The 25,422-nt window shown below is 37.2% G+C and overlaps 2 protein-coding genes across 5 annotated transcripts in view; one reads left to right on the top strand and one right to left on the bottom strand.

Moving 5' to 3' along the window:
- The window catches only part of LOC107656200 (VPS10 domain-containing receptor SorCS2-like), a 162,227-nt gene extending 144,179 nt beyond the window's left edge, over positions 1 to 18,048 (top strand). The window contains exons 10-27 of one of the 3 annotated variants that reach the window (XM_016443960.1): positions 282 to 428; positions 2,188 to 2,290; positions 3,798 to 3,874; positions 4,295 to 4,386; positions 5,261 to 5,368; positions 6,409 to 6,529; positions 6,833 to 6,966; positions 7,136 to 7,264; positions 8,454 to 8,625; positions 8,772 to 8,958; positions 9,399 to 9,532; positions 10,578 to 10,701; positions 13,045 to 13,157; positions 13,255 to 13,377; positions 13,701 to 13,800; positions 15,115 to 15,217; positions 15,568 to 15,800; positions 17,101 to 18,048. In XM_016443960.1, the coding sequence (XP_016299446.1) occupies positions 282 to 428; positions 2,188 to 2,290; positions 3,798 to 3,874; positions 4,295 to 4,386; positions 5,261 to 5,368; positions 6,409 to 6,529; positions 6,833 to 6,966; positions 7,136 to 7,264; positions 8,454 to 8,625; positions 8,772 to 8,958; positions 9,399 to 9,532; positions 10,578 to 10,701; positions 13,045 to 13,157; positions 13,255 to 13,377; positions 13,701 to 13,800; positions 15,115 to 15,217; positions 15,568 to 15,800; positions 17,101 to 17,165 (2,265 nt within the window). In that variant the 3' untranslated portion in view covers positions 17,166 to 18,048. The remainder of the gene's footprint in view (positions 1 to 281; positions 429 to 2,187; positions 2,291 to 3,797; positions 3,875 to 4,294; positions 4,387 to 5,260; positions 5,369 to 6,408; positions 6,530 to 6,832; positions 6,967 to 7,135; positions 7,265 to 8,453; positions 8,626 to 8,771; positions 8,959 to 9,398; positions 9,533 to 10,577; positions 10,702 to 13,044; positions 13,158 to 13,254; positions 13,378 to 13,700; positions 13,801 to 15,114; positions 15,218 to 15,567; positions 15,801 to 17,100) is intronic. The other 2 variants (XM_016443961.1, XM_016443963.1) reach the window with 2 other exon arrangements.
- Positions 18,049 to 21,977: 3,929 nt separating this feature from the next.
- The window catches only part of shrprbck1r (sharpin and rbck1 related), a 12,122-nt gene continuing 8,677 nt past the window's right edge, over positions 21,978 to 25,422 (bottom strand). For both annotated transcript variants that reach the window (XM_016443965.1, XM_016443964.1), the window contains exons 11-14: positions 24,944 to 25,123; positions 24,740 to 24,838; positions 24,397 to 24,540; positions 21,978 to 24,126 (exon numbers count right to left, since the gene is read on the bottom strand). In XM_016443965.1, coding sequence (XP_016299451.1) covers positions 24,046 to 24,126; positions 24,397 to 24,540; positions 24,740 to 24,838; positions 24,944 to 25,123 — 504 coding nt within the window. In that variant the 3' untranslated portion in view covers positions 21,978 to 24,045. The remainder of the gene's footprint in view (positions 24,127 to 24,396; positions 24,541 to 24,739; positions 24,839 to 24,943; positions 25,124 to 25,422) is intronic.

Here is a 25,422-nt window from a genome sequence, read left to right on the forward strand (position 1 = left end):
TTCAAAAAAACACACACACATAAAACTGAAGTGTGACTGCTTGTGATCTAGTAACTCTGCCTTCACGCATTTATTATTTATTGCCAGCAGCATGTGATTCTAGAAAGCTGATGTTCGTGTGCTACTGAAGCAAGTTTGATCTAACACTTTGGACAGTTTCTTAGATAGTTGTGACTTTGCCATAATTTGACTTGCTAGTAATATTTTACAGCTTCTTTACAGGATCTGGGAGATACTGAGGAATAGCACATCCTTTGGTTGTGTGTGTGTATGTTTTTCAGGTTCGTGGCATCAAGGGCGTATTCTTAGCCAATCAAAAAATAGATGGAAAAGTGATGACTCTCATTACCTACAACAAAGGCAGAGACTGGGAACCACTGGCTCCTCCCACAACTGATATGAATGGCAAACCTGTCAGCTGCAAGCAGGTAAATATGCCTGTTCATTCCTTAATCCAGCTTTTCAGATGGTCTTTTACATTTCTATGTATCTATCAGTGCTAAATTAATTTTAGTCTAGCTTTCGCGCCCATTTTTTTTTTATTTGAAAAGTTAAGCAGAATAATGATTTTGATTAAAAATGTAAAAGTTTTTGTCATTATTTTTAAGCCCCTTTTTACCTTTCAGTTAATACTTTAATTTCCCAAACATATTACTTACATATGATATTTATAAATATAGTACCGTGCAAACATTTGGGGTTAGTAAGATATTATCAAAAAAATTGAATACTTTTTATTAATACCTTTATTCAGCAAGAATTCAGGTAATCAAAAGTGACAGTAAAAACTTACATTGTTGCAAAAGATTTCTATTTCAAATGCTGATCTTTTGAACTTTATATTTATCAAAGATTCCTGAAAAATGTATAACGTTTCCACAGTAATATTAAGCTGCACAATTGTTTTCAATACTGATAACAATAAGAAATGTTTCTTGAGCACCAAATCAGTATATTACAATGATTTCTGAAGGATCATGTGACACTAAAGACTGGATTAATGACTGCAGAAAATTCAGCTTTGCTATCAAAGGGATAAATTACATTTTAAAAGATTAAAATAGGAACATTGTAATAAAATTCACAATATTCCTCTTTTACAGTATTTTTGCTCAAATAAAAGCAGCTTTTGTAAGCAAGACACTTCTTTCAAAAACATGAAAAAACTCTTACAGACCCCTTTTAAATGGAAGTGTACATAACATACCCACAAACTAAAAGCTACAATGCAGACCTTGATTTAAATATACAGTAATTGTGCAGATGTCGTTCATTGCATATTCATACTAACAAAATCGTGACTTTATTTCATTATGCATCTACAGATATATATCCAGCCCACACTCTGCTTTTTTCCTGTTCAGAATGATTGTACCGCAACTGTCTCACAGACACAGACGTGAAGTCATTGACCCCTCGATCTGACTCATCTTCCGCTGTTTGTGGTTGAGGGTTGGTGTGCAGAGCAGGCATTGGTTCTGCTGCTGTCTCATTAGACAAAAAAGAAAAAACGATCTGAATCATCAATCCACACACACACACAGCTAGAGATGATATGTATCATTATAAATGCCCATTTTAAACACTGTGACTGGTAGCTGGCCATTAATTAAGACACAGATATGGTTTCTGGCATACATGAGACAAGACAAGACTAGATATAAATCACAAGTTGAAAGGACATGTATCGACTTCTCTCTCCTTTCCTGTCTGTCTAGCCAACCCTTCTCACATCTTCATCTCCCAGCCGTCCGTTTGACATGTCTTTTTTCTCATTGTTCTCTTCTCCTCCTCATTTATCAACACTCTCTCTTCCTTCCTCTCTCATTTTTTTTTGTCATTTTTACTGCTCTTCTCATTTTTTATTGCCACCCTGTTGAGGTTTTTGACACCTTAAATATGCTTTAAATTCATGCTCTGATTCATCTTTTATCCGGAACATTATGTAGTACGACTTGTGAAGTGATTTTAAATTATGGGCTGCTTACTGTAGAACTTAGACTGTTATTTGTGTGTGTTAATGCAAGGTGGTTTTGTGTGTTTGTCAGAGAGTCTAGATTTTCTATTAAGTGCACACCTTATGTAAAACACTGGTTGGTGGTATATCTATTGGGTAATAATCACCAAAGTACAAAAAAAAAAGTCAGAGAGAGTAACATTTTTCTTTGCCTCTGTTCCTCTTCCTAGCCTGACTGTCACCTCCATCTCCACCTGCGCTGGGCTGACAACCCTTACGTATCTGGAACGGTCCACACTAAAGATTCTGCCCCAGGCCTCATAATGGGTGCAGGTCAGTCTTCATGACCACTGTTACACATCAGCACTGTCACCATGAAGCTCTGTACTCCTTTTCAATTACAAGAACTAATTATATTCCAGATCCAAATCTGCACTACAGCATGCTTAGGGAAACTGTGATAGTGTGTACGAAGAAAAGAAAAAAAAGGAAAGGAATGCTGAGAAATATTTTAGGAGGGAAAAATGAATGTGATGTACCATTTCTGAGTGTTGTGCACTGCCATTGAGCCCACACTGAGGCACAAAAGGAGGCAGGAACAGATATATGAAATATTTGCTCTTTATTGCCACAGGTTTCATGGGGAATTGAGGAAGACAATACATTAATGTTCTTGAATCCAAGGCTAGAGCTATTGCCAGTTCACAAGGTCATCAAGTCTGTTCATTCCCTCAGGGTTACAGACATGTAACATACACACACACACACACACACACACACACACACACACAGACAGTGAGTACGTTTACATGGACAACAATACTCCGATTTTAATACGATTAAGACAATACTCTGATTAAGAATCTACCATGTAAACAGAGATTTTTGATTACCTTAATCCGGCTAAAGTCATATTCGAAGTAAACAGAAATCGAATTAAGACGTGGAGTATTCCTATTTTAGTCGCATTACTGAAGTGCAGTATAGACATGCACACACCTTAATCACATTATTACCGTCGTGTAGGACTTTTTGTCGCATTTTGCGACAGGATACACACACACGGCAGTGCTCAACCATTTGACAGCAAATAAAAGAGCTTTAACACCCGTCGTCGTCTGTATGCACGTACAAATAATTAACTGCACTTGAAGCTTTCTGTAAATTAAAAATGAAACACCCAAAACTGTACATGGCATCATCACGAAGACGAACTATGTTTATACGTGAAATTCTGGAGGGGACGTCGGATGGCGTCACGTGGGGATGTAATGACGTGCCATTAATCGAACTATGTATAACATGTAAAACGGGAACATGAAAGGCATATTCTAAAAGCAACTCATGTAAACACTATAATCATAATATTGGCTTATTTAGAATAAGGTAAATAATTAGATTACTGATGTCCATGTAAACGTAGTCAGTGTCACAGTGACTTGTTCACTCTTGACTTATTTCTCTTACTAACAAACACATGAGCAGTCTCCGGTTTTAAACACATTGAAGCTTGTTCTCACCATATAAATGTACATGTACATACACTGCACAAAATGAGCACTGAGTCTCCATCAAAATCCTGCTTTCTCTTACTATTATTGTGCACTTCCTCAGTAAAATGTTCAGCTCTAACTAGTTCCCAGCCTTTGATCCACAATAGCCTCCAGTTTTCTCACAGTTTCATTCTTTTTATATGCAACTCGCTCACAACTACTCCTCCTTCTCTCTTAAAATTAAGTGAGGAAATTGCTGCTTCGCCTCAAGTTAAAAAGAAGAAAATTAAAGATGCTCTCTCCCTCTTTGTATTTATGTGGAAATATTCTGTGCGTCTTCTCTTCAGGTAACCTCGGGTCTCAGCTGGTTGAATATAAAGAGGAGATGTACATCACCTCAGACTGTGGCAAGACCTGGAGACAGGTGAGAATGAACACAGAAAAGACACTAATGGTCTGCGAATGTGTTTTACAATGACTTTTCAGTGTCAGAAAAATGCTTCATTATAGCTTCTTCTGTGACTTGTCACGACTCTTTAGGTTTGCTCTTTGTATTTAACACCCACCTTTCCCAACAGACTTGGTTCGGTTTGCTCGTTGAATTCAGATCTCTGTTCCTCTTGTTCCCATTCTGCTCAATTTCATTTGACACCCTCTCATTTGCTGCCGTTTCAGCGCTCAGTATGTGGCAGACTTATTTCTCTGTCTTAATGTCCTTTCAATGATTTTGGAGATTGTTGCTGCCTCTCAATTCCTCAGCTCTATTTTCCCTAATGACGTTAAATCTTGATTATGACAATTATGAAGATGAACTTCAAGAGATTATTTCATTTGCTCACTGTAGGTTTTTGAAGAAGAGCATCACATTCTTTATCTGGATCATGGCGGTGTCATTGTGGCCATCAAGGACACCTCAATCCCTTTAAAAATACTCAAGTAAGTTCAGTTTTTTTTCTGTAATGTGATTGTGATGTCTGGACATCATTTGTAAGTGTTCAAAGTCAAAAACTCAAATGTACCCAGTTGCTGACATGACAAAGACTGACAGTAGAAAGAGAAACTTGAGTAGTGAACACTGTAAACAGGGTCAGACCAGTATGAAAAACAAGAATTCAAGACTTCCCTCGCTGGCTTTTGCTGACCTGATTGTGCTGGTTTTGAGTGAGCGCTTTAAGAAGCTCATTTGGCTTTGGAGGGCTCTTCAGACCACCCTGAGTTCCCAAGCAGCCTGAATCTCTTCCTTTGCACTCTCTTAAATACATCTCTTTACGCGTATTATATGAAGTGATTCACATACTAGATATCGAGTTCACCTTGCTTCACAAATGTGCGTAAAGAGGAGACCTATGAAGATCAAAGAGAAAATCATTACCATCTCTCACATAAGCCTTGAAGCCTTTCATCGGCATTGAGTCTTGGCAGTACAAACACAGCTTCTGTCAGGATAAAACTAAGAGCTTGTAGTGCTTACGCTGGCTTGTAGCCTACAAACTCTCATGTTCACACTGTGAGAATCAACGCCGACAGAGTGATTTTTCTGCTGACAGTATGTTCAGAATTTTTATAAAGAGAGGAATGAATGTATCGCATGTATAATTAATTAAAATAATTTTTGAAATGTGTAAACTGTGTTTCACGTTTAACTAAAATACACATCTTCACTCAAAGCAGACTTGTAATAGGTCATAGGATATATAATATACATATAATATACAACTTTAATAAAATATAACTAAAATATAATATACAACTTTTTTATATGCATGGCGAGTACTGCTAATACAACATCAAAACAAATATTTTATCTTAGGTTCAGCACAGATGAAGGACGAACATGGAGCATCCACAACTTCACCAGCACTTCTGTATTTGTGGATGGACTTTTGAGCGAACCTGGAGATGAGACGCTGGTTATGACGTGAGTATGAGTACTCTGAAAATTGAACAGGAGTTACTAGTCCACTAGGGATAGTTGATCAGAAATGAACATCATTTTACTCACCTTCATGTTTCAAAACATTTATGCACAACAGAGAAGGTGTATTTTTTTTTCTTTCCATACAATGAAAATCAATGGGGACCTACTGTATGTTGTTTTGGACACCACTGCCTTTGATTGTATGTAAACAATCATACAGTTTTGGAACAATATGAGAGTACAGTAAATGATCTTCATTTTTCTGTGAACTATCCATTTAAGACAGTTTTAGGACAATTTTATTATTTTGGAGTAATATTTTGGTTCCTGTTTTGGTTTTACTTGGCCTTAGTACATACAGTAATATATATTTTCTTTTCCTTTCGTTCAGTCATTTTGTTTGTGCTGTTTGAGCATAATCTCGACGTGAAATGGTTAGGCATTTTGCTATCAGGCCTTTAGTCCATCACAAGCTGCATATTCATTGTAGAACCACATTTAACTGAAGGAAGTGTATTTATACATTTGGACATATTGGACATCTCAGATATGAGTGATATGCCAGATGATCAAAGCATTTTGAATTGTTCGTGACACTTGTGCACTGAGTTCTATGAAACGCAGATACAGGGTTCCACCTTGTGGTGGTGAACAGTGATTTATTTGAGATTAATTGAAGAGCATCTTTCCATAGACCCCAAACAGCAAGTGGTCTCTGTATTATAAAGAGGCTGCCCTTTTGATAAAGGCAATGTGAAATTCAAAGGCCTTAATTAAAGAGGCCCCCGCTCATTAGAAGCACACTGCCGATGAGCGAGGTCATGTGTCTGTCCTCTCGCTTGCTCCGTTCCCAAGGTGCGTAATTGGGTAGAGAATGTGTTGTGACGTGAAGTCAAGGTTACACTCCAGTGGTCTCGCTTTTTTGGTGAAAGGGATGAATGGCTTTTGTCTTGATGGATAATCGGATGTTTATGGATGGAGGGATGGATTAATGGACAGGTCGAAGGCTTATGTTTATTTATGCTTGCTGATGTGGACAGGGTATTTGGCCACATAAGTTACCGTTCGGATTGGGAGCTGGTGAAGGTGGATTTCCGACAGTCGTTTCCCAGGCAGTGCACAGAAGCTGATTATGACTCCTGGAAACTCACTGACCTACAGGTAATATCAGGCTGTTTTTCTTGCCTCCCACTCAGCAGTAAAGTTACAGCATGTTCAAAAACAATAAAGGTTGAACCAAAGTGCTGTACAGCTCATTGAAACTCATGAGACGAAAATAAGGAAGCAGATATAAAGACTATTTAAAAAAACAAAACAAAATATTATTATTAAACAGACATTTTCTTCAGCAAAAAGATTTTCAGCAGTACTTTTAAACTTTTCTGTTATGGAAATAAATGTACATTTAGGTTGTGAATCAGTTTACTATTTAAATGGAGACTCATGACAGGTTTTCTCCCACAGGGAGAGAAATGCATCATGGGCCAGGAGCGAATGTACAGGAGGAGGAAAGAGTCATCATTCTGCATTAAAGGGAAGAGCTATACATCAGCTTTAACAGCTAAACCTTGCCAGTGCACAGAGAAAGACTTTGCCTGGTACGAAATAGAGAGATAACCTTTGCACATTTCAAGCCAATTGCAATTATACACAGATGCCTTTGCTGTAACAGGCACTCTTAACTTCACTTTCACACCCCAGTGCAGTGCACTGTGAATTAGATCAGGGGCTAAAAATAGAGCTTTACGTCTCTCTGTGTGTTCTCAGTGACTACGGCTTTGAGCGTGCTCCCAGCCTCCGGTTAGAGGGGGATCGCTGTTATCCTGACTTCTGGCATGATCCTGACGCTCCACCTGAAATCTGCCACTTAGGACACAGCTACAAGTCCAGCACAGGGTAATACTGAATGCTGAACATTAAGAAATGCAGGGCATAACCACTACACTTATTAAATGTGTCAGTTTTTACACTGATCAAGCACAGTAAATGCCACTCATGCATATCATAGACACTTTAGATGAGCACACAAGCTTTGTTCAGACAGGCAGATAAAATGAGTACCATGTCCACGTCTTTTGAAATCAGATCTTTTTTGGAATGTGTCTTAGTCTGAATTGTCAGATCAGATTTTCATCATTCAGGTCACAACACACATGTAATGTCATAGTGATTGTGCACAACATTACCTGAAGCTATGTCCAGATACACTCATTTTGTCCCATATCTGCTTAAGTTGGGTACAAACCTCCACTCGGGTTCAAGTGAGAATTCTATCTCAACATCCGTTTATGAGCACTATTCATTTATAACACATATATAGCTAAGTTTTTCATGATGTACACTATAGTCTCCAGGCTCACAGTGATTCAGACACCAATATTTTAACAATTCTAAAAAGATGAATCACTGTCTGGCTAACTGAGATTCCGCTATGAAGGTTAGGATCGTGATTTTTTTTAGTAGTACTACTGTATATCAGCACCATTCGTTATTTTCTTTTGGCTTTTGATAGTGTTTGGACACATCATGTCCGGATAGCAAACTATGTGATGATCACTATGTAGTGCATAGTGAATGAATGTGCATGATTGTTACTTATGTTGTGCTTCATGAACACTGTGATAGACTTGAGCAGAGGCAAAATGTTCAGTTTTCCAACCTCTGTTTCCATTTTGACAATACTCTTACTGACATTATTACTATAGCAACCAAAGCAGATAGACTGTATGCAGGATTGACTAGATTTAACAAACAGATCAGATTTCATTGCTTTCAAAATATTAATCAAAAAGACTCAAGGCCATATTGAGCTGTGTTAAGTAGAGCAGAAGTCTCTCATTCAAAAAAACCTCAGCTGACAAAAAAAGTTGTGCTTGTTTATCAATCGTTCTGAGAATACCTTTCTGGACACATTATATAGATATTTTGTCCACCTCTTAAAGCTAATTATTGTAGGTATTTAAGAATGAAATGCATCTTTTCCACAGCTCTCCATTATAACAGTTTAAATCCAGGCCACGTCACATGGATTTTCCAGTTTAAGGCAAATAAAAACAAGTAAAGGCTAACATGTCTTGTGTTGTAGTTACCGGAAGGTCATCACTAATGTTTGTGAGGGTGGCTTGAATAAAGAACAGAGGGCGAAGCAGCATTCCTGCCCTCTGCTGCCCCCTAGAGGTCTGCAGCTGGGCATCAAAGGACAGATGCTGGCTGTGGCACCTGGTGATGACATCACTTTTATAGTCCATCAGGAACAGGTGATTATTTATACAACTCTTATAATTTGAATGCCAAAATGTAAGAAAACTTTGAATAGAAAATATAACGATTTACAGGCACGGAAAAATGTTCCTCTTATTTGTAGGCATCTTTAACTTTTGTTTCTTTGTTCTTCCCTCTTCAGGGTGACACCACCAGCACCAGATATCAGGTGGATTTAATGGATGGCGTCAGGGCTATATATGAAAACCTGACTGTCACAGATGAACCCATTCAGCACCGTTATGAGAAGCCAGGTGTGTACCGTGTCAATGTGAAGGCTGAAAACTCTGCTGGACATGACCAAGCCACACTTTACATCCAGGTCACAGGTCAGTAAAATCAGCTGTGTAAAATTATGGAACATAATGTATAGTATAATCTATAATACTGTCTGTGAGGTTGAAATGTTTCTACTGAATCATAACTCGGAATCAGGCCCATGTGAAATCAGTCTTAAGTCGCTGGGGTATATTTGTAGCAATAGCCAAAAATACATTGTATGGGTCAGAATTATTGATTTTTCTTTTATGCCAAAAATCATTAGGACAATGGTATATAATGTATATAATGGTGTATAAATCTCAATTTAAAAAAATTGACCCTTATGACTGGTTTTGTGGTCCAGGGTCACAAATATTGATGGTAGTTGTACACATTTCTCACACTATATGTGCTGTTTTACCTCAAGATAGGCTTAACACTTTTTTTTTTTTTTTTGCACAACTCTCAATTTGTCTATTTTTATATTTTGATCCCACTTTCTCTCCAGCTCCTCTTCAAGATGTTCATCTGGAGGTGGTCCCAATCGCTGGCAGAAATCAAGAAGTAAATCTCACAGCTATAGTGCTGCCCACTGAGGCAAACCTTACCGTGTTTTACTGGTGGATTGGAGATAACCTTCAGGTACTAATTAATAATATTCTATAAAACATAAACTCATAATACATGATTTTTAGGGGACTGCCAAGAAATACTATTGCAAAAGCTCATGTTTTTCTGATTTTTATTAGGTGTGTATATTAGGTGCTTGTGTTCAGTATTAAAATTATACTGACTTTAAAAAAAATTGAGTAGCCATGTATTTTAGCACTACTCTGAATTTTTCTACAGAAAAAAATGGCATGTAATGAGGGCATGTAATAAATTAATTGGCACTGCATCTAAGATTATATGCATACATGTGGGATTGTAATGAGAAGTTTTAAGATTAATGTTTAATGAGTTCATATACACACATACACATGTATATACTCTCATACATGTGTAAATATTGTAATGACTTGATTACTTTTATTTTATTTTAGGGAATTAATTACTATTAATTCAGTCAGGGTTTGAAAGGAATCGAATCTTGAAAATTCGATATCAACCTGATTAAAACTGATTTCAAATCTGATAGTTTACACTTTAATTCAAGGGTCGTCTAGCGAGCCGATGATTCTTAGTATATTTTAACAACTTGAATCTTTGTATTTCCCTGGCCACTGTCAATACAATTATTATAAGTAAGCTATTATAGTAATTATTATAAGTAAGCTACGAGCTAGGTAGCAAGGGATCTTTGGCAAGAGTCTTGACTTTGAGATATCAGGACACCAGACAATAATTCTTTATAAATGAAACACGAATTTTATTGGCTGTTCTGGATTACTTTAAAGCTAAACTAAAGCACACATACATACACACACACACACATACATACATACATACATACAGATTATTAGAATGAGAGTTGACGAAGTTCTTATGAAGTTTCAAACTTCTAACACTCGTTTTCACGAGTGGTTTCAGTGGCGTATCAGTGTCCTGTTCATGAAATCCCTACAATATTGAAGAAACTGACCTGGAATTAATTTGAGATGCTTATGCTTAAAGGTTCAGGTGTAGCCGTTAAAGTGATGCCCTTACACTTATATAGATATGTATGACGTGTCTTTCCCTTTGACAGCCAAAGCTGTCCCTGGAGAACAGTCTGATTACAAGGTTCTCTGAGGAGGGGGAAGTTCCTGTGACAGTTCAGGCTTCTAATGGTCGATCCATGGTACAGGACAGCAAGATTATCATTGTATATGGTAAGATAAAACACTCCTTAATGGTGTACACCCTCAAAATGATTCTCTTCTGTTTAATTCTATCATACATATTTAGCATGTTCAGAGTGCATTGGTTCAACATTGTGATTGTTAAAGTGTTTGAGATGGCCAGTCAAATCAAAGAAGGCAAGTTTCCATTGGAGGTCTGTGATTAAAAAGGAAGCAGCCAATTCACCTAAAAATGAAAATCATTTACTCACCCTTACATAATTCCAAACCAGTATGGCCCAATTGTTTGCAAAACATAACAAAAGAATGTTTGCACTCTGTTCAACAAAAAAGACAAAAACTATCATAATATAACTGAAGGCACCACAAAGACAATCCAAATGGCCTTTGTGCTACTTTCAATGGATTGGTTTTATGGTATACAGGTAATCACTGGTTATACAGAACTGTTCCTCAGTGTAAAAATTCTATTTGCCATGTAAATCTGGAAATTCAAATTATGACTTGAAGTACAGCAGTCGTCCATTAATGTTAATGAGAAGCACAAAAATACTAGTTATTGCAATTAATGCAAATATTTTTCAATAGCATTCATTTTTCTGTTTTGAGTTGTATTTTTATGTTAGCAAGTGTGTTTAAGGGGTCATATGATGCTTTTTTTAAAGATCATTATTTTGTGTATTTGGTGTAACAGAATATGTTGACATGCTTTAATGTTCAAAAAACACATTCTTTTTCAAATACTGTACATTATTGTAGGTCCTCTATGCCCCGCCTCTCTCAAACGCTTCGTTTTCTACAAAGTCCCTCCTTCCGACAAACGCAGTCTGCTCTGATTGGCCAGCTGACCCAGTGCATTGTGATTGGCCGAACACTGCAAGCACTCGTCGGAAATGTAACGCCCCTTACCATAATCGCGAGCTTCATCTTTCAAAATAAATGCCAGATTGTCATAGCAAAGTCAGAATTACCTCCTCTCCTAGGTTCACGAAACGGTCGTCCATAAAATGCATTGCTGTTCTGTTGTAAGTAATCTTAAAGATTCCTAAATGCATCTACTTTCGGAAGGCCAAATAAAGTGCTTTTGCTTTTGCCTAGAAACACACAGCGTCTCCCTGACATGGCTGCATCAACACTACTGCGGTTACTGAAACCATGCCTTCTTTCTTTGCGTGCACATTTGGGCGGCATTATGCTAATATTTCCACATAGTGAGGTAGACATGTGGGGGCGTGTTAGAACGAGCCGTTTTAGGGGGGGCGTGGCAGAGTCTTAACTTTGATAAAGAATATCTCTTTGGTTTTGAGACTTTAGTCTTTGCAACTTCAGGGATCTTATCTATGCACAATCAGCTTGTAACACTCCAAAGAGAAAGGAAAACTTGAAATCGCATCATATGACCCCTTTAAATTGCTCTGCACATCAGTAAGCCAGTGTGTTATGGTTTTTTAGTCCATGCATGTACTGCATGAATAATCTGGGCCTTGTGACAAACACAGATTGTATATAATTAAACATCATTCACAGAAACACTGTCAATACTAAAAAACGATTGGGAACTAATGCCACAGTTAATGCATACTGTTAAAGTTCTCGATTTGTGTTTTAAATCCAACTTGAGGACTAACCCTATTTCTTTCTTGTAATGACAGTGTTAAATAGAACTGAAATATTCATGTGATTCCAGGGCTGGATTGAATATTTATGAGTGTGGTGTGATAGGGATGAGGTCATGCTTGGAAAGCAGAAATGACGGTCTCCCTCAGAGACAATGTTCAGCTTGAATACAAAATGAAGAAGAACTATTGTGCACAGTCTCACTTCACTGTTTCATATCATTTGTCCTCCTGCTAAAAGTAAACCTGTTGGTTACATTTTTTTAATAATTTAAGTTGGATGACTTCCCAACTTTAAATTTCTGTAGAAAAAAAAAGACTTGCCTGGAAGAGTTCGGTTCTTTATTTTGAGATCACATCTTTTCAACTGGTTTTATGAGTCCTTTTCACATTTTTCATGTCGTATGAAAGTTTTAAAGGTATATAGTTCACCAAAAAAATTTGAATTCTGTCTTACCATTATTAATCACCTTCATGTCATTCTAAACCCATATGCTTTGCTATAGCTATTGGAGTAACAAGATTTTGTGAGTGTGACACCGATTGAAAGTCTTTGTCTACCTCACCTCTTGCCTCTATTTATGCAGTAGAATAATTTCAAATAGTGAGGCTTTTAGTTGAACTAATGAGAGTTAAATGATTATTATTGTATTGTTTTTGTATTATTCTTTTGTGCAATATAGGTGTTTTTTGCAGCTGCAATATTAACATTTATATGTTCATAATACCTTGTTCATAATACAGTGTCTCTCTTCAGATCATTTCCAGGTCATCCCATTGAGCTTCAGTCGTAATTTGGATCGCTTTAACCCAAACATCCCTGAATGGAGACAAGATGTGGGACAAGTCGTAACCAAGATTCTTGCAAAGGTTTCAATCATAAACACACAAACACTATAGCTCTGTTTGTTTTATGCAGAACAACCATTTTAAATGTACTTATCATGTTTCACTCTTTCTCTAAAAGCTCACAGGGGTTCCTCAGGACTCTTTCGTGACCATGGTGAAGCCTGGTCTTCCCACCACCGCAGACCTCTATGTTCTTCCTCAAGAGAGCACACCAGTGAAGAGGAGTGTGTTTGTGGATAAGGTAGATGCATCATCTTGCCTGGGATGCCACTCGAATGAGAAGAGATACATTCTCAGACAGCAAAACATTAGTCTAGCAATAAAACCTCTTGATACGGTGACCTAAAATGAAGACATCCACAAACAACTTGTTAGAACCTGGAGATACTTTTTGCATTAGAAGTAAACAGTAAATTGAATGAGTCAGGGAATTCATTTCTTGTTTACTATGGTTTACTCAGACACAAATCGTAATAAAGTAGCCTATAATGGTACAAATATTTTGAAGTGATATTTGTTAGGATTTAACTGTTATGTTCTTGTGTGTGTTCTTCATTTGCACAGCGTGTTCCCACTATAAAGCAGGTTCTGAGTGACAACAATGTGAGCTTCATTGTGAGAGGAGGGTTAAGAGTATTGGTGACTCTGGCGGACTCGGATAGAGGTGAGCAAAATAAAACAGATTCCAGCACCTGACAGACACTCACACATTCATGTATATCTCCAAAGTATGTCAGTGAGTCACTTAACAATTATAGCATTACAGCAAGTCCTTCATCAATAATTACTAAAACAGAACTAATGTATTTCAAAGGACCTATCACTAGTGATGTGTCTGCCAGCACAACAGAGACTGGTGCGTCACTTTACCTCTTGCTTTTAGAAGTGTCATCTTTACTCTTTAAAGGGGTCCTATTATGCTTTCACTTTTTCAACTTTAGTTAGTCTGTAATGTTGCTGTTTGAGCATAAAAAAGATCTGCAAAGTTACAAAGCTCAAAGTCCACTTCAAAAGGAGATATTTTATTTAACAGAAATCACTTTTCAAAAACTACAACGAACGACTCGTTTGGACTACAATGCATATTTTTCCGGGATTTGTGATATCACAAAGATCGACGAATGGGGCGAGACCTGGCTGAGCTGCACTAGAGAAGGCAACGAGTGTTATCACTATGTCAGAGACACGCTAGCTTTCCCAAGGCAGACAAATTTAGAGTGGTTACAATCATCCGGGTTTAAATCGCACTCAAATTGATTTGATTTTGATGCAATATTTACACTGAAGCTCCCCAAAACAAAATCAAGACTTTGTAAAAGAGCATAATAGGACCCCTTTAAGTATATTAATCTGCTTATACAGAGATAGAAATTAAAGGGGGAAAATAATGCAATAATGTCTCATTTCTGTTCTGTTTTCTGATCTAGTTGTTACGTACAGTTGGCTTCATTTACTCTTCATATGTATGCTTCTGTTGGCTTGCATTTCTGTTTGAGTTTTGTGCTGTCAAAGTCGCAGTACTCTTTGGTTTGAAAAACACATGCATGCTTAAGTTTTCTTTATTGTAAACTTTCTTTGTGTTTATTTTTAGTTCATCTTTTAGGCATTTTAAAGTTTTTTGTTTGTTTGTTTCACTGTTGTTTGTGTCACAGCCCCACAAATGCCTTCATCCACACAAGGTGTGTACATTGTGTGTGATTTGTGTGATTTGAATTTGTTTAGGTTATTTTTTTACACGTTTGTTAAGTAAACAGTTATCATTAGAGCCAGGTGATGGTTAAAGAGTTCAATCAAAAATGAAAATTCATCTCATCAAGTGTAAACGATCCCTTTAATTCCTGTGGCATTACAGGCGCTAATGATATACAGGTTAGCAGAATCAAATTTTGTAGGAAATTTATTGCAAATATTGGCAAGCGTTTGATAATTATGATAAAGGAAGTAAAGCGTGATGACCAGAGATGTTCCTCTTCTGCAGGTTCTCGTCTGGCTGCAGCAGGTCCAGGTGTTTGGGCTCTAGCTGTCTTTCTCCTCATCAGTCTGAGCTCTGCTGCAGCATTCATACTCTTCAAGTTTAAAAGGTTTGGCCTTTTCTTCAGGTTTTATTGCTGCAATTTTAAAAAGTAATATTTCATGTTTTTTGAAGACTTCCCTGTCATTCCTGGGTGGGTTACTAGGGAAAATTACTCAACCTATTTCCAAATTAATAACGTGCACACCCATTCTGTCTTGCTGCCCATCACCGAATTGCATGGTACACACATGTATGCAGGAACCACAGATTTTCTTAGAAAAACTGTACTCTTTTGATAATGCTATGGATATTCACTGTCCCGTCACACCCCATCACTGAAGAATGCATGCTCAGTCCCCACATGTCTAAGTGACAGCCAGATTATATAACAGAACATGAACTACAAAACTGTGACAGGAAAAACTACAAAAACCATGGTTCCTTGCTGAGGCCAGAGGAGAGCAGCCTAATGCATCCCTGGCTGCGTTTCAGAAAACTGCCGGGACGAAACGTCTATGCTCAGATGCACAATGAGAAGGAGCAGGAAATGACCAGCCCTGTCAATCACAGTGAGGACACACAGAATATCATTCAAGGCGAGGAGTTCATTGATGACGACCTTGACTCGCAGACACTAGGTAACGCTGGAGGTAGAAGCAAATTCAGTTACCCTAAACTAACCAGTCATTACTAACCAGAAAAGACTCAGTCACTCTAACATCAGTTTGCTACTAATTCAGAAATGGGGCCCGTTATTGGATTTGTTGGTTCTACTTTAGTTTGGGGAACAATTCTCACTATAAACCAACTATTAACTATGACTGTTGCCTTAATAAACTCCTAATTTTTTGCTTATTAAAGGTATAGTTCACCCAAAAATGAAAATTTTGCCATCATTTACTCCCCCTCATGTAATTCCAAACACAAAATAATATATTTTGAAGAACCAAACAGCAGTTTGGACCATCAACTGTTTTATTACCATCATTCTTCAAAATATCTTCTTTTGTGTTCAACATAAGAAAAAAACTTATACAGGTTTGGAACGACATGTGGGTGAGTAAATGATAAAATTGTCATTTTTTTGGTGAACTATCCCTTTAACAATTGGTAAGGTAAATGTTAAGTTTAGATATGGTGTATGATTAAGGGATCTAAAATATGGTCATTCATAATAAGGCATTAATATGTGCTTTATAAGAACTAATAAATGGTCAAAATACTAGTACTATGCATGCTAATAATAACCAGCTAGTTAATAGTGAGAATTGGTCTCTAAACTAAACACGTCAAAATAAAGGTTCAGTTTGTTAATGCCTGAGGTATCATGAACTAATAATGAACTATACTTTTATACTATTGATTATAATGATTATAATTGATACTTTTATAATTTCAAAAGTTAATGTTTATTTATAAAAAATATTGTTCATGAAGTCATGTTCATTCATAATATTTTATTGTTAAACTTAAAGCTTAAAATATTGTACTATGTAGAAGTGTTTTTTTAATATGCATGTAGAAATTAACATTACCCAAGATTAATAATGCTGTAAAAATTTTTTTAGTTAAGAATTTTAAATGCATTAACTAATGTTTATTTCATTGAAATTTAACCTTATTTTAAAGTCTTATGATTTATTTATTTGATTCAAAAGGCACATACAACTATTAATATTTTTGTATTATTAACACTGTTATTTGTTACACTTACTATTTATTTTTTATGTGAACAGGGCTTTTAAATGACTTAAATCTTATTATTACTAATTACCTTGTGAGTTGGTTAAAATGTCTACAATCCAAAAAGACAAAAAACAATCTATAGGTATTATCATTAAATGTCTACATTTTCTTCAATGTCACATTGTGCAACAACCTTGAGTGATGAAGAGCATTTTTTTCACCTGCTGCCTTTACAAAACCTCCTTCTGCTTTTCTTGTTGCCAGGCAACCACTCAGGAGTGGTGTTGAGCATAAATTCAAGGGAGCTGCACAGTTACCTGACCAGCTGATGACCAATGTGAAGGTGCCAGTGATGAGCACAACAGACTATGCCTTCCTCCTCTCTCCAGATCTGACCCTTCAGACACCCTTACAGGAGAGAGATCAGACACACACCTGCACCAAACCTTCTCCTCCTCTCTCTATCTTCTCTCTGTCTTTTCCAGCCTCCGTTCCCTCATTCCACGAGGTGGATTTTGTGCCCATCTGCTGCGCCTCGGCTTCACTGATGATCACATACGCACACTTACATTTGTTGGTCTCTGCACCCTGCAGTCTGTCTCATCCCTGTCCACCTTCTCTCTCATCTCTTCTCTTCTCATTATTACTCTTATCACAGGAGCATGGAATCAGCCCCACCTACTAACTCCCAGGGAGAACCTCATTGACAAACGCTTTATTTTCCATCTTTTGTTAGTTTTGTCTTTCAGTCTTTTTTGACTCTCTTGTGGTCACTGTAAAACTCAGATTAGACAGATAGGTGAGTGAAGCTGTGCAGATGCGGTACAGTGCAAGATATGATTCACATTTCATTCAGGGGAAGCAATGTTTGTTAGATATAGCCAAAGGGAAAACACTTAAGAGATCCTGTCACCCTCTTTTCTTTGTATTGTAAAAAAAAAAAAAATGTTGTTGAATTTTTATATGCAATAACACATCTCTTGCTTTAATCAATAACTAAATCTATTATTTTGCCCCGTTTCATGATTATGCTATGCAGTAAAGTCGTCATTTTTGTCTGCCTCATCTGATGCTGCAGCACATCAGTGACGTTTTTCTTTTACCATTCCACATCATTAATATCTATAGTGCAATTGGTAACTTCAACGATGATGTAAAACTTATTAAAGGGGTCATATCATGCGATTTCAATTTTTCCTTTCTCTTTGGGAGTGTTACAAGCTATGTCTTGGTGCATAAAGAAGATCTGTAAAGTTGCAAAGACTAAAGTCTCAAATCCAAAGAGATATTCTTTATAAAAGTTAAGAGTCAGCCACACCTACCTAAAACGGCTCGTTCTAACACGCCCCCACATATCTACGTCACTGTGTGGGAAGATTTGCATAACGCCGCCCAAATGTTCACGCAAAGAAAGACGGCGTAACTTTTATTCTCGCTGTAGTGTTGTTGCCGCCGACGCCATGTCGTGAAGGCGCTGTGTTTCATTGTGAAAGCGAAACTATTGTTTGGTCTTCCAAAAAAGGACGATATCCGCTTCCTCATGCCTGGAGCTGATCCGTGCTGGTCGATGGGGAAATACTACAACTTTGCGCTGTCGATCGCCGGATCAGCTTTTAACCGTGGACGAAGCGGAGTCCAGCCAGGGGTCGTCACATGTGGTTGCCGCAGGCATCACAATATGGTAAAGGACGTAACATTTCCGTCAAGCTTGAGGAATTCGGCCAATCACAATGCACTGTGGCGCAATAAGCAACGCAAAGCGTAAAAACACAGTATAAGTATTATAAGTATAAGTACTATAAGTACAGTATAAGTAATCAGTAATTATGTCCCCACTGGATGCAACAAATGCCTCGTTTGTAATGGGTTTTATTGGTTTTGTCTCGTCGCGCCGGACACATGGAAACCATAGACTGTATGATGGAAACACAGTATGGTAAGGGGCGTAACATTTCTGTCACACGCTTGAGGTATTCGGCCAATCACAATGCACTGGATAGCTGGCCAATCAGAGCACACCTCGCTTTTCAGACTGATGAGCTTTGTAAAAATCGACGCGTTTCAGAAAGGCGGGGCATAGAGGAGAAACAATAATGTACATTATGTGGAAAATAATGTTTTTTTAACCTTAAACCGCATAAACACATTGCATTACACCAAATACACAAAATAGTGTTCTTTTTAGCTACATCATATGACCCCTTTAACATTGATTAAACTGACCCAAGAAATGCTTTTATTGCAAGCAAATTATGTCAAAAAGACAGGAGCAAAAAATGATACACCTTTCCAATTACTGCCAAATCAGCACAGCTGGATCCTCCTTGGTGTTCTTGGAAAACCTGCACCAATTATCAGGGCCGTCGCTTAAATTTACAAGGCCTGAGATATTGTTGTGTGGGTGTCTTTACGATAGGGCCTGGGATATTGCCCCTTGAGCCTTATTCCTGTCTGTTTTCTCCAAGAACTACAGTGCCAAATTCTCATCTGTGAGATTATAGTCCATTTATCTTCACTGCATAATGAAACGGTATCCCCTAACAAATCAAATCCCATCATTCATCATGTCGAAATCCTTTGTGAAAGCTAGCTAAATTCATATGCTCGTTTATTTATTGGACTTTAGATTTCCTCACAAGCATCAGCCATCAGATCTTGACAGGGAGTTAACACAGGATGGTACACAGCGTAGCATGTGCTACCTGTCAGGTGTAGTGTGTGTATAAGCCTATATTAGGCATAGAAGGACGAGGTTAAGTTCCCTTTCGTTTGGCTTGTATATATAACAATGTGTACATAGAACCCTCTGTATATAGACCCTCCGAAATATGACACTTTCAATAGACCAAAATGTGCACTGTTTTCTCGCAAATGCCTCGCACTGGGTTTTCTTGAATTCAGGAGTTCTACATGGACATGATTTGATCACTTCTACATCTTTGTCTTTATTCAGCGTTGTTTACTGCAGGATATTCTTAATATTTCACACCATCTATAACATTTACACTCACACGACTGAAGAGCTGTGTGAGAAGTGGTGCACTGTGTCTTTGTGTGCATTCAGATTTTTTTGTTTTGTTTTGACATTTTTAGGGTTTAGCTGTTTGAATCGAGGTGTCTGTCTCAATGCGCACGTCTCGCTGTTGGAATCACTAGTGTTTTCTGGATGTGAATGGATGAGGGTCTCTCACTTGCACTAATCACAGTTCATGGCTTGTACAGTGTTGTTCGGGTGGGTTTAGGGAACACTTCATTTTCAAGTGAGAAAGACACCGTGTATGTTAAGTCATACTACATGAGAAAGATTCAGTCTGGGAAGTAGGGTGACCATACGTCCTCTTTTTCGCTCACATGTCCTGTCTGGTATTTCTTAATTTTCTTTAAGAGATAGTTCACCCAAAAATGAAAATTAACACAGGTGTATATGACTTTTTTCTTTCAGACGAATACAATCAGAGTTATATTAAAAACATCCTGGCTCTTCCACGAATCCGAGGATTTGTAAAAAAAAAAAATAAAATAAAAAATAAAAATGTCAGAGGATTTCGATATAAGCCAGGAGGAGACTGGTTTACTGTAAACAAATCTTGGTTTTTGCGAGACTAGCATATTCTCACCAGAGCTTACGCTACGCATACGTCATCTGCTGGAACTCCTCTCTCGTGAACGTGTGTACGACAGTTAACGGAAGCTACAATTTACAACTTATAAAGTTTTAAACATGGATATTTTTCTTACACAAACGCATTGCTTTGCTTCAAAAGGCCTTTATTAACCCCCCAGAGCTGTGTGGAGTCCTTTTTGTTATGGATGGATGCACTTTATTGGACGTCAAAATCTCAACGCCCATTCACTGCCATTATAAAGCTTGGAAGAGTCAGGACATTTTTTATATAACTCCGATTGTATTCATGTGAAAGAAGAAAGTTATATACACCTAGGATTGCTTGAGGGTGAGCAAATCATGGGGTCATTTTCTTTTTTGGGTGATCCATCCCTTTAAATGTCTGGGTTTTGGCTTTTTTTCATACTTGCTGAAGGTAATGACTGAAAAGTAGGCATTGGACGTAATTGACCAATCGTTTCATGCAAGAAAGCGGGATCTACAGAGAAGAATGAGGACAGTAGAGAGCATGTCAATAGAAAGATAAAGCCAAAACCCAGAAATTTTAGACAATTTAGAAATCCCGGCCAGAGCATGTCCAAAAAAAAAAAACCATGTATGGTTACCCTATTGGAAGTCTTGACCAAACTGATAGTTTGCAGGTTCACGGTCTCTTCAACACATTCTGTTGTGGAGCTTGAGCAGATTGTGTCTTTCCAAGTTTGATTCAAACATTGACTGTTTTATGGCGGTCTTGAGTCAATAGAGTCTTTCAGCATAAACCAAAAAGATGGCATCTCTACATTCACCAGTTTATGCTTATGTATATCAATAATACAAAATTGTTCATTTCTGTACAATGCAAACAGTATGAACTAATTGCACCAGAAGCTGAACTGTCTTTTTTTTTTTTACCTGTATATGTACAGTTGTTTAGTAGTGTGTCATTTGTATTTCCATCCATGAAGCGACGAGGAAAAGCTTGAGTGTCCCATTAAGAGACGTTTCTGAGTAAGTTTATCTTTAGTGATGGCACACTCCTGCAACGAGGACACTTCGTATATACACACCTGAATCATTTTTGAAATTCAGACTCAAATCTGGTGGAGAGACACAGTTGAACTGAGTCTGTATTTTTATTTTTTGTTCACTTTTTATTTTTTGTTCTTGTTTCTTTATAATGTAAACGTTTTTGACTCCACTGCAACAAGTGAAAAGCACTTAATTAGCGTGTCTGAATTCAAACACACTAACTGTAAAGGTTTGTTTTGTTAGTTTGAGCTGTTTAATAAAGTTTTAACATGATTCACGAAGCTGATACCTGTTTTCATTTCAGTCTATAGAACAAAACATACACTAAACCGTTGATGGTTGATGCTTCCTCTTCACAACTGTAACCTCAATAAAACTAATTTATGTGTGTGATGTGAGAGTAAGAACTGAACCAAAATCAGATTTGATGACATTTAGCAAGTGTTTGCATTTTAATCACTGCAGTGAAGAACAAACTACAAGAGTTAAATAAAATACAGGTTGGTTATTTTTTAAGAACAAAATGTGAAGCATGTTAAATTAGTCCAAACATGTACGTAATAATGAGAATATCTTAAATATTGTCAATACAGGTGCTCAGTAGTCAGCACTATAATCCGTAAGGCACTTTTTAAGACTTGCAACCCTGAATTAAAGTGTAAGATTTCTGCAGGTGCAGGGTCCTTTCTATTTTCAGTCATTCATTTTCTTCTGTGGTACATGCAAAAAACACTCTACTTGAACTTCATAGTGCACATATTTGAACATTAGTGAGGTTCATAATATCATGAGAAAGAATGAACGCCCCCTCACTAAACACAACTGTTTTGCAATTGTACAAACCTATTGCATAATTCCACTGGATTCTCAAAAACAATATAAATGCTTAGAAATTCAAAAAAAAAAAAAAACTATTTTAGGTGCAAATAAAAAAAAATAGTAAACTAAAGAAAATAAGTTTGTCTCATGAAAACATTTTTGAAATGCATAAGTAGATGCTTTGGGTGCTGACATTTGTTTCAGTGCATAGATTCAAAGCTTTGGGATCAATATCGGTCCTTTGGCTTATAACAGTCTTGAGGACTTTCCACACAAGCCTCAGGTCCCTGCTCTTGACCATTACTGCTACTTAAATTAGCATAGCATTGCAATGTAACATTAAAACAATACTAAATAACTAGGCTACATATTAATCACATCCAACTTACAAACAAACAATCAAATTTTAAAGCAATATACTGGATTGTGTTAATCTTACTGAACTAATGTGCAACATATCCACAAAATGCAATGTCTCTTGGTTGGTAGGAAAGGTGAAGGGAAAACCCGGCACACATAAATGATCCTGGATCACAAATCAACACAACAGCAACATACAGTATTTAAAATAATAACGATAATTGTAAGACTGCAAAACGTCTGTTCATGTTAGTGGTTACGTGACGAAAACAGGCAAGAAAAGGCACTTTCAGTAACGGGTCTTAACAGTGTAGTATAGCTTTAAGAGTAAGACAAGACAAATACACAAGTATATGTGTAATTGCATTGTAATAATTCCCTTAGTTTCATTTTTATCGGCAGCTTCAGATTAGCTTTGGCTTTATTTTTGTCCTCCTGGGATCATTTGATCAGATTTAAAAAATGCTTTAAAACATTCCCATGTTTGTATTTTTGTATTAAAATAAAATTGTATCAAAATGTTTTTGATTTAGGTTATACATAATGCTCAATGTTCTGTTGCCACCCACATCACAGTTTTACTTGAGTGATCTACCAGTTGACTGAATCATTAAAAAGAACTGGTTAAAAATTATAATTGATTTGCAAATAACTAATTTAAGCCCCTTCAAAGTAACGATTCTGTCTTAAATAACTCAAAATAGTTACAGCGTGGCAATACTCGTGCAGTTTAAAGTGGGTTTACATTTTGTAGTAGCTGTCAAATGCAAATGTCACTTTTTTTGTAGTCGATCAGAAATAAAACAAATATAGGTGATATTTGCTATATAACATACAGTTGAGAAAATGGAAAGCTTTTCTGTGGGTCTTTGAAATAATTACACAATATCAGGATGCTGACTGGACTGATACAGTAGCCATCCAATAGGAGGAGTCTGTTTTCAAGTGGATTTCCCATGGTGCCTTCAATTGCTTTATGATTTACTTACGTAAAATTAACCATTGAAACATTTTTTGCACAACAGAACTACGTATTTCTGTATTTCAGTTAAAAGCTTCAGAAAGCTAACTTCGAAATAAAACAGGTGGACAGTACAAAGTGTGTGTCTGTCAGTGTTGCCAAGTCTACGGAATTGAGCTACTTTCATAATGCTGCCGTGAGCTGTTTTTTTTTTTTTTTACAGTCCGCGAAATACCCCCGCCCCCCTGGAGCATGATTTTGACCAAGTTGGGACCTAGAAGCAGGTTTTGACCTCCTGGAATTGGGCTGGTTTTGTTACACAGACCTGGCAACCCTGATGTCTGTCAAAACCTTTTATTTAATGTCACAAACTGCCATGAGATGACACTACTCTCTCTTACTCGTACCTCCTCCTCTCTCTTTGCTCTTCCCTTTAGTGACAGTTCTGGCATTTTGGGTGGCATCTCTGTTTGTTGACATTGCAGCGGCAGCCTCCACTCGTGTCTCCAGGACCCTGAAGTGAGAAAGACAAATGATGCTGTTTCCAAATAATACATATTACCAATTAACAATGATTTTGAAAACTTTTTTTTAGGAATCTGTAGGTCGCTCTATTTATGGCTTTGTCATAGTGATAACTGACCAACATGGCTTGGTTTAACTGCCAGAATGTAGTAATTACGAAACAAAACCAGCATTATACACTTTAACCTTTCCTATGTATGATGGCCAATGGAGCCAGAGAATAAAGCTTATATCCCAGTCTTATGAAAAAAGCTCTTACTTTGGGCCCCCAGCGTGGTCCTCTGGTGACCCAGCAGATCTCAGTGTGGCAGACAGTACAGCGGAGCCAATCACAGCCCTCCTTCTTCTGCACAATGATGCCACACTGAGGGCAATGCATCGCCTCTCCAGAATTAACAAGAGTCTGCATGAGTGATGGGACAGAAAGTTTGGGGTAAATAATAATAAGAAGAAAGAAAGAAAGAAATTGATCAAAAGTGACAGTAACATTCTGTTCATGTGTGAATGATGGGACAAAAAAAATGAAAAGAGATGAACATTTATAACTTATAAGGAACAAGATGTTGTCACATAACAAAGGGTCTTTGATATACAACAAGGACCTTCAGCAGGTCTCTGGTTCTTCGCGCTGCAGAGTCATTGATGGCACGGGCTGCTAGATCATCCTGATACTGCTTACAATTCATTCCTTCATGAATGGCCTAAGCAGAGGAAAAACAAAGCCATTATATTATAATGAGAATCTAATAAGAGAAAGAAAGGGTTTAAGGGTACTGTTCAGTGTTTAAGTATTTGACATACTTTACCTTGCAGAGCAGGCAGTTGTGTTTTCTGCACACTGGGCAGTGGAAAGTGTTGACAGTGTCTTCATAAACACACCAGCCAGGACAGTCTGCTGTAGCACAGTGATAACTGCCCTCACATCGAGACTCTGCAACAGACAGACCCCTCTGCAACCAGCGCTCATAATCATCTACTGACACCAGCTGAGTGAGAAAGATAGCAGAGCCAAAAAATGCAAAGCATATATTTGTTACTTGCACTGACACAATAAATCACTCAATAAATTAATAAAAATGTTGTCTGATGTTATTCAAAGCCAGATAAGTACATTATTAGGACCAAGAATTAAGTAGGGTTAATATAATAAACAAAGCAGTAAATAAAAATGTTTTTCGGCAAGTTGTCAAAGAAAAATTTCCTTTTTTTCCATGTAGTTTACCTTTATATTTAGATAAACTAAAATAAACTGAAATAAAACTGTAAAATTCATAAAAATGATAAA

Source organism: Sinocyclocheilus anshuiensis, unplaced genomic scaffold, assembly GCF_001515605.1.
Source record: "Sinocyclocheilus anshuiensis isolate Anshui unplaced genomic scaffold, SAMN03320099.WGS_v1.1 scaffold1429, whole genome shotgun sequence".
Classification (NCBI taxonomy): domain Eukaryota; kingdom Metazoa; phylum Chordata; class Actinopteri; order Cypriniformes; family Cyprinidae; genus Sinocyclocheilus; species Sinocyclocheilus anshuiensis.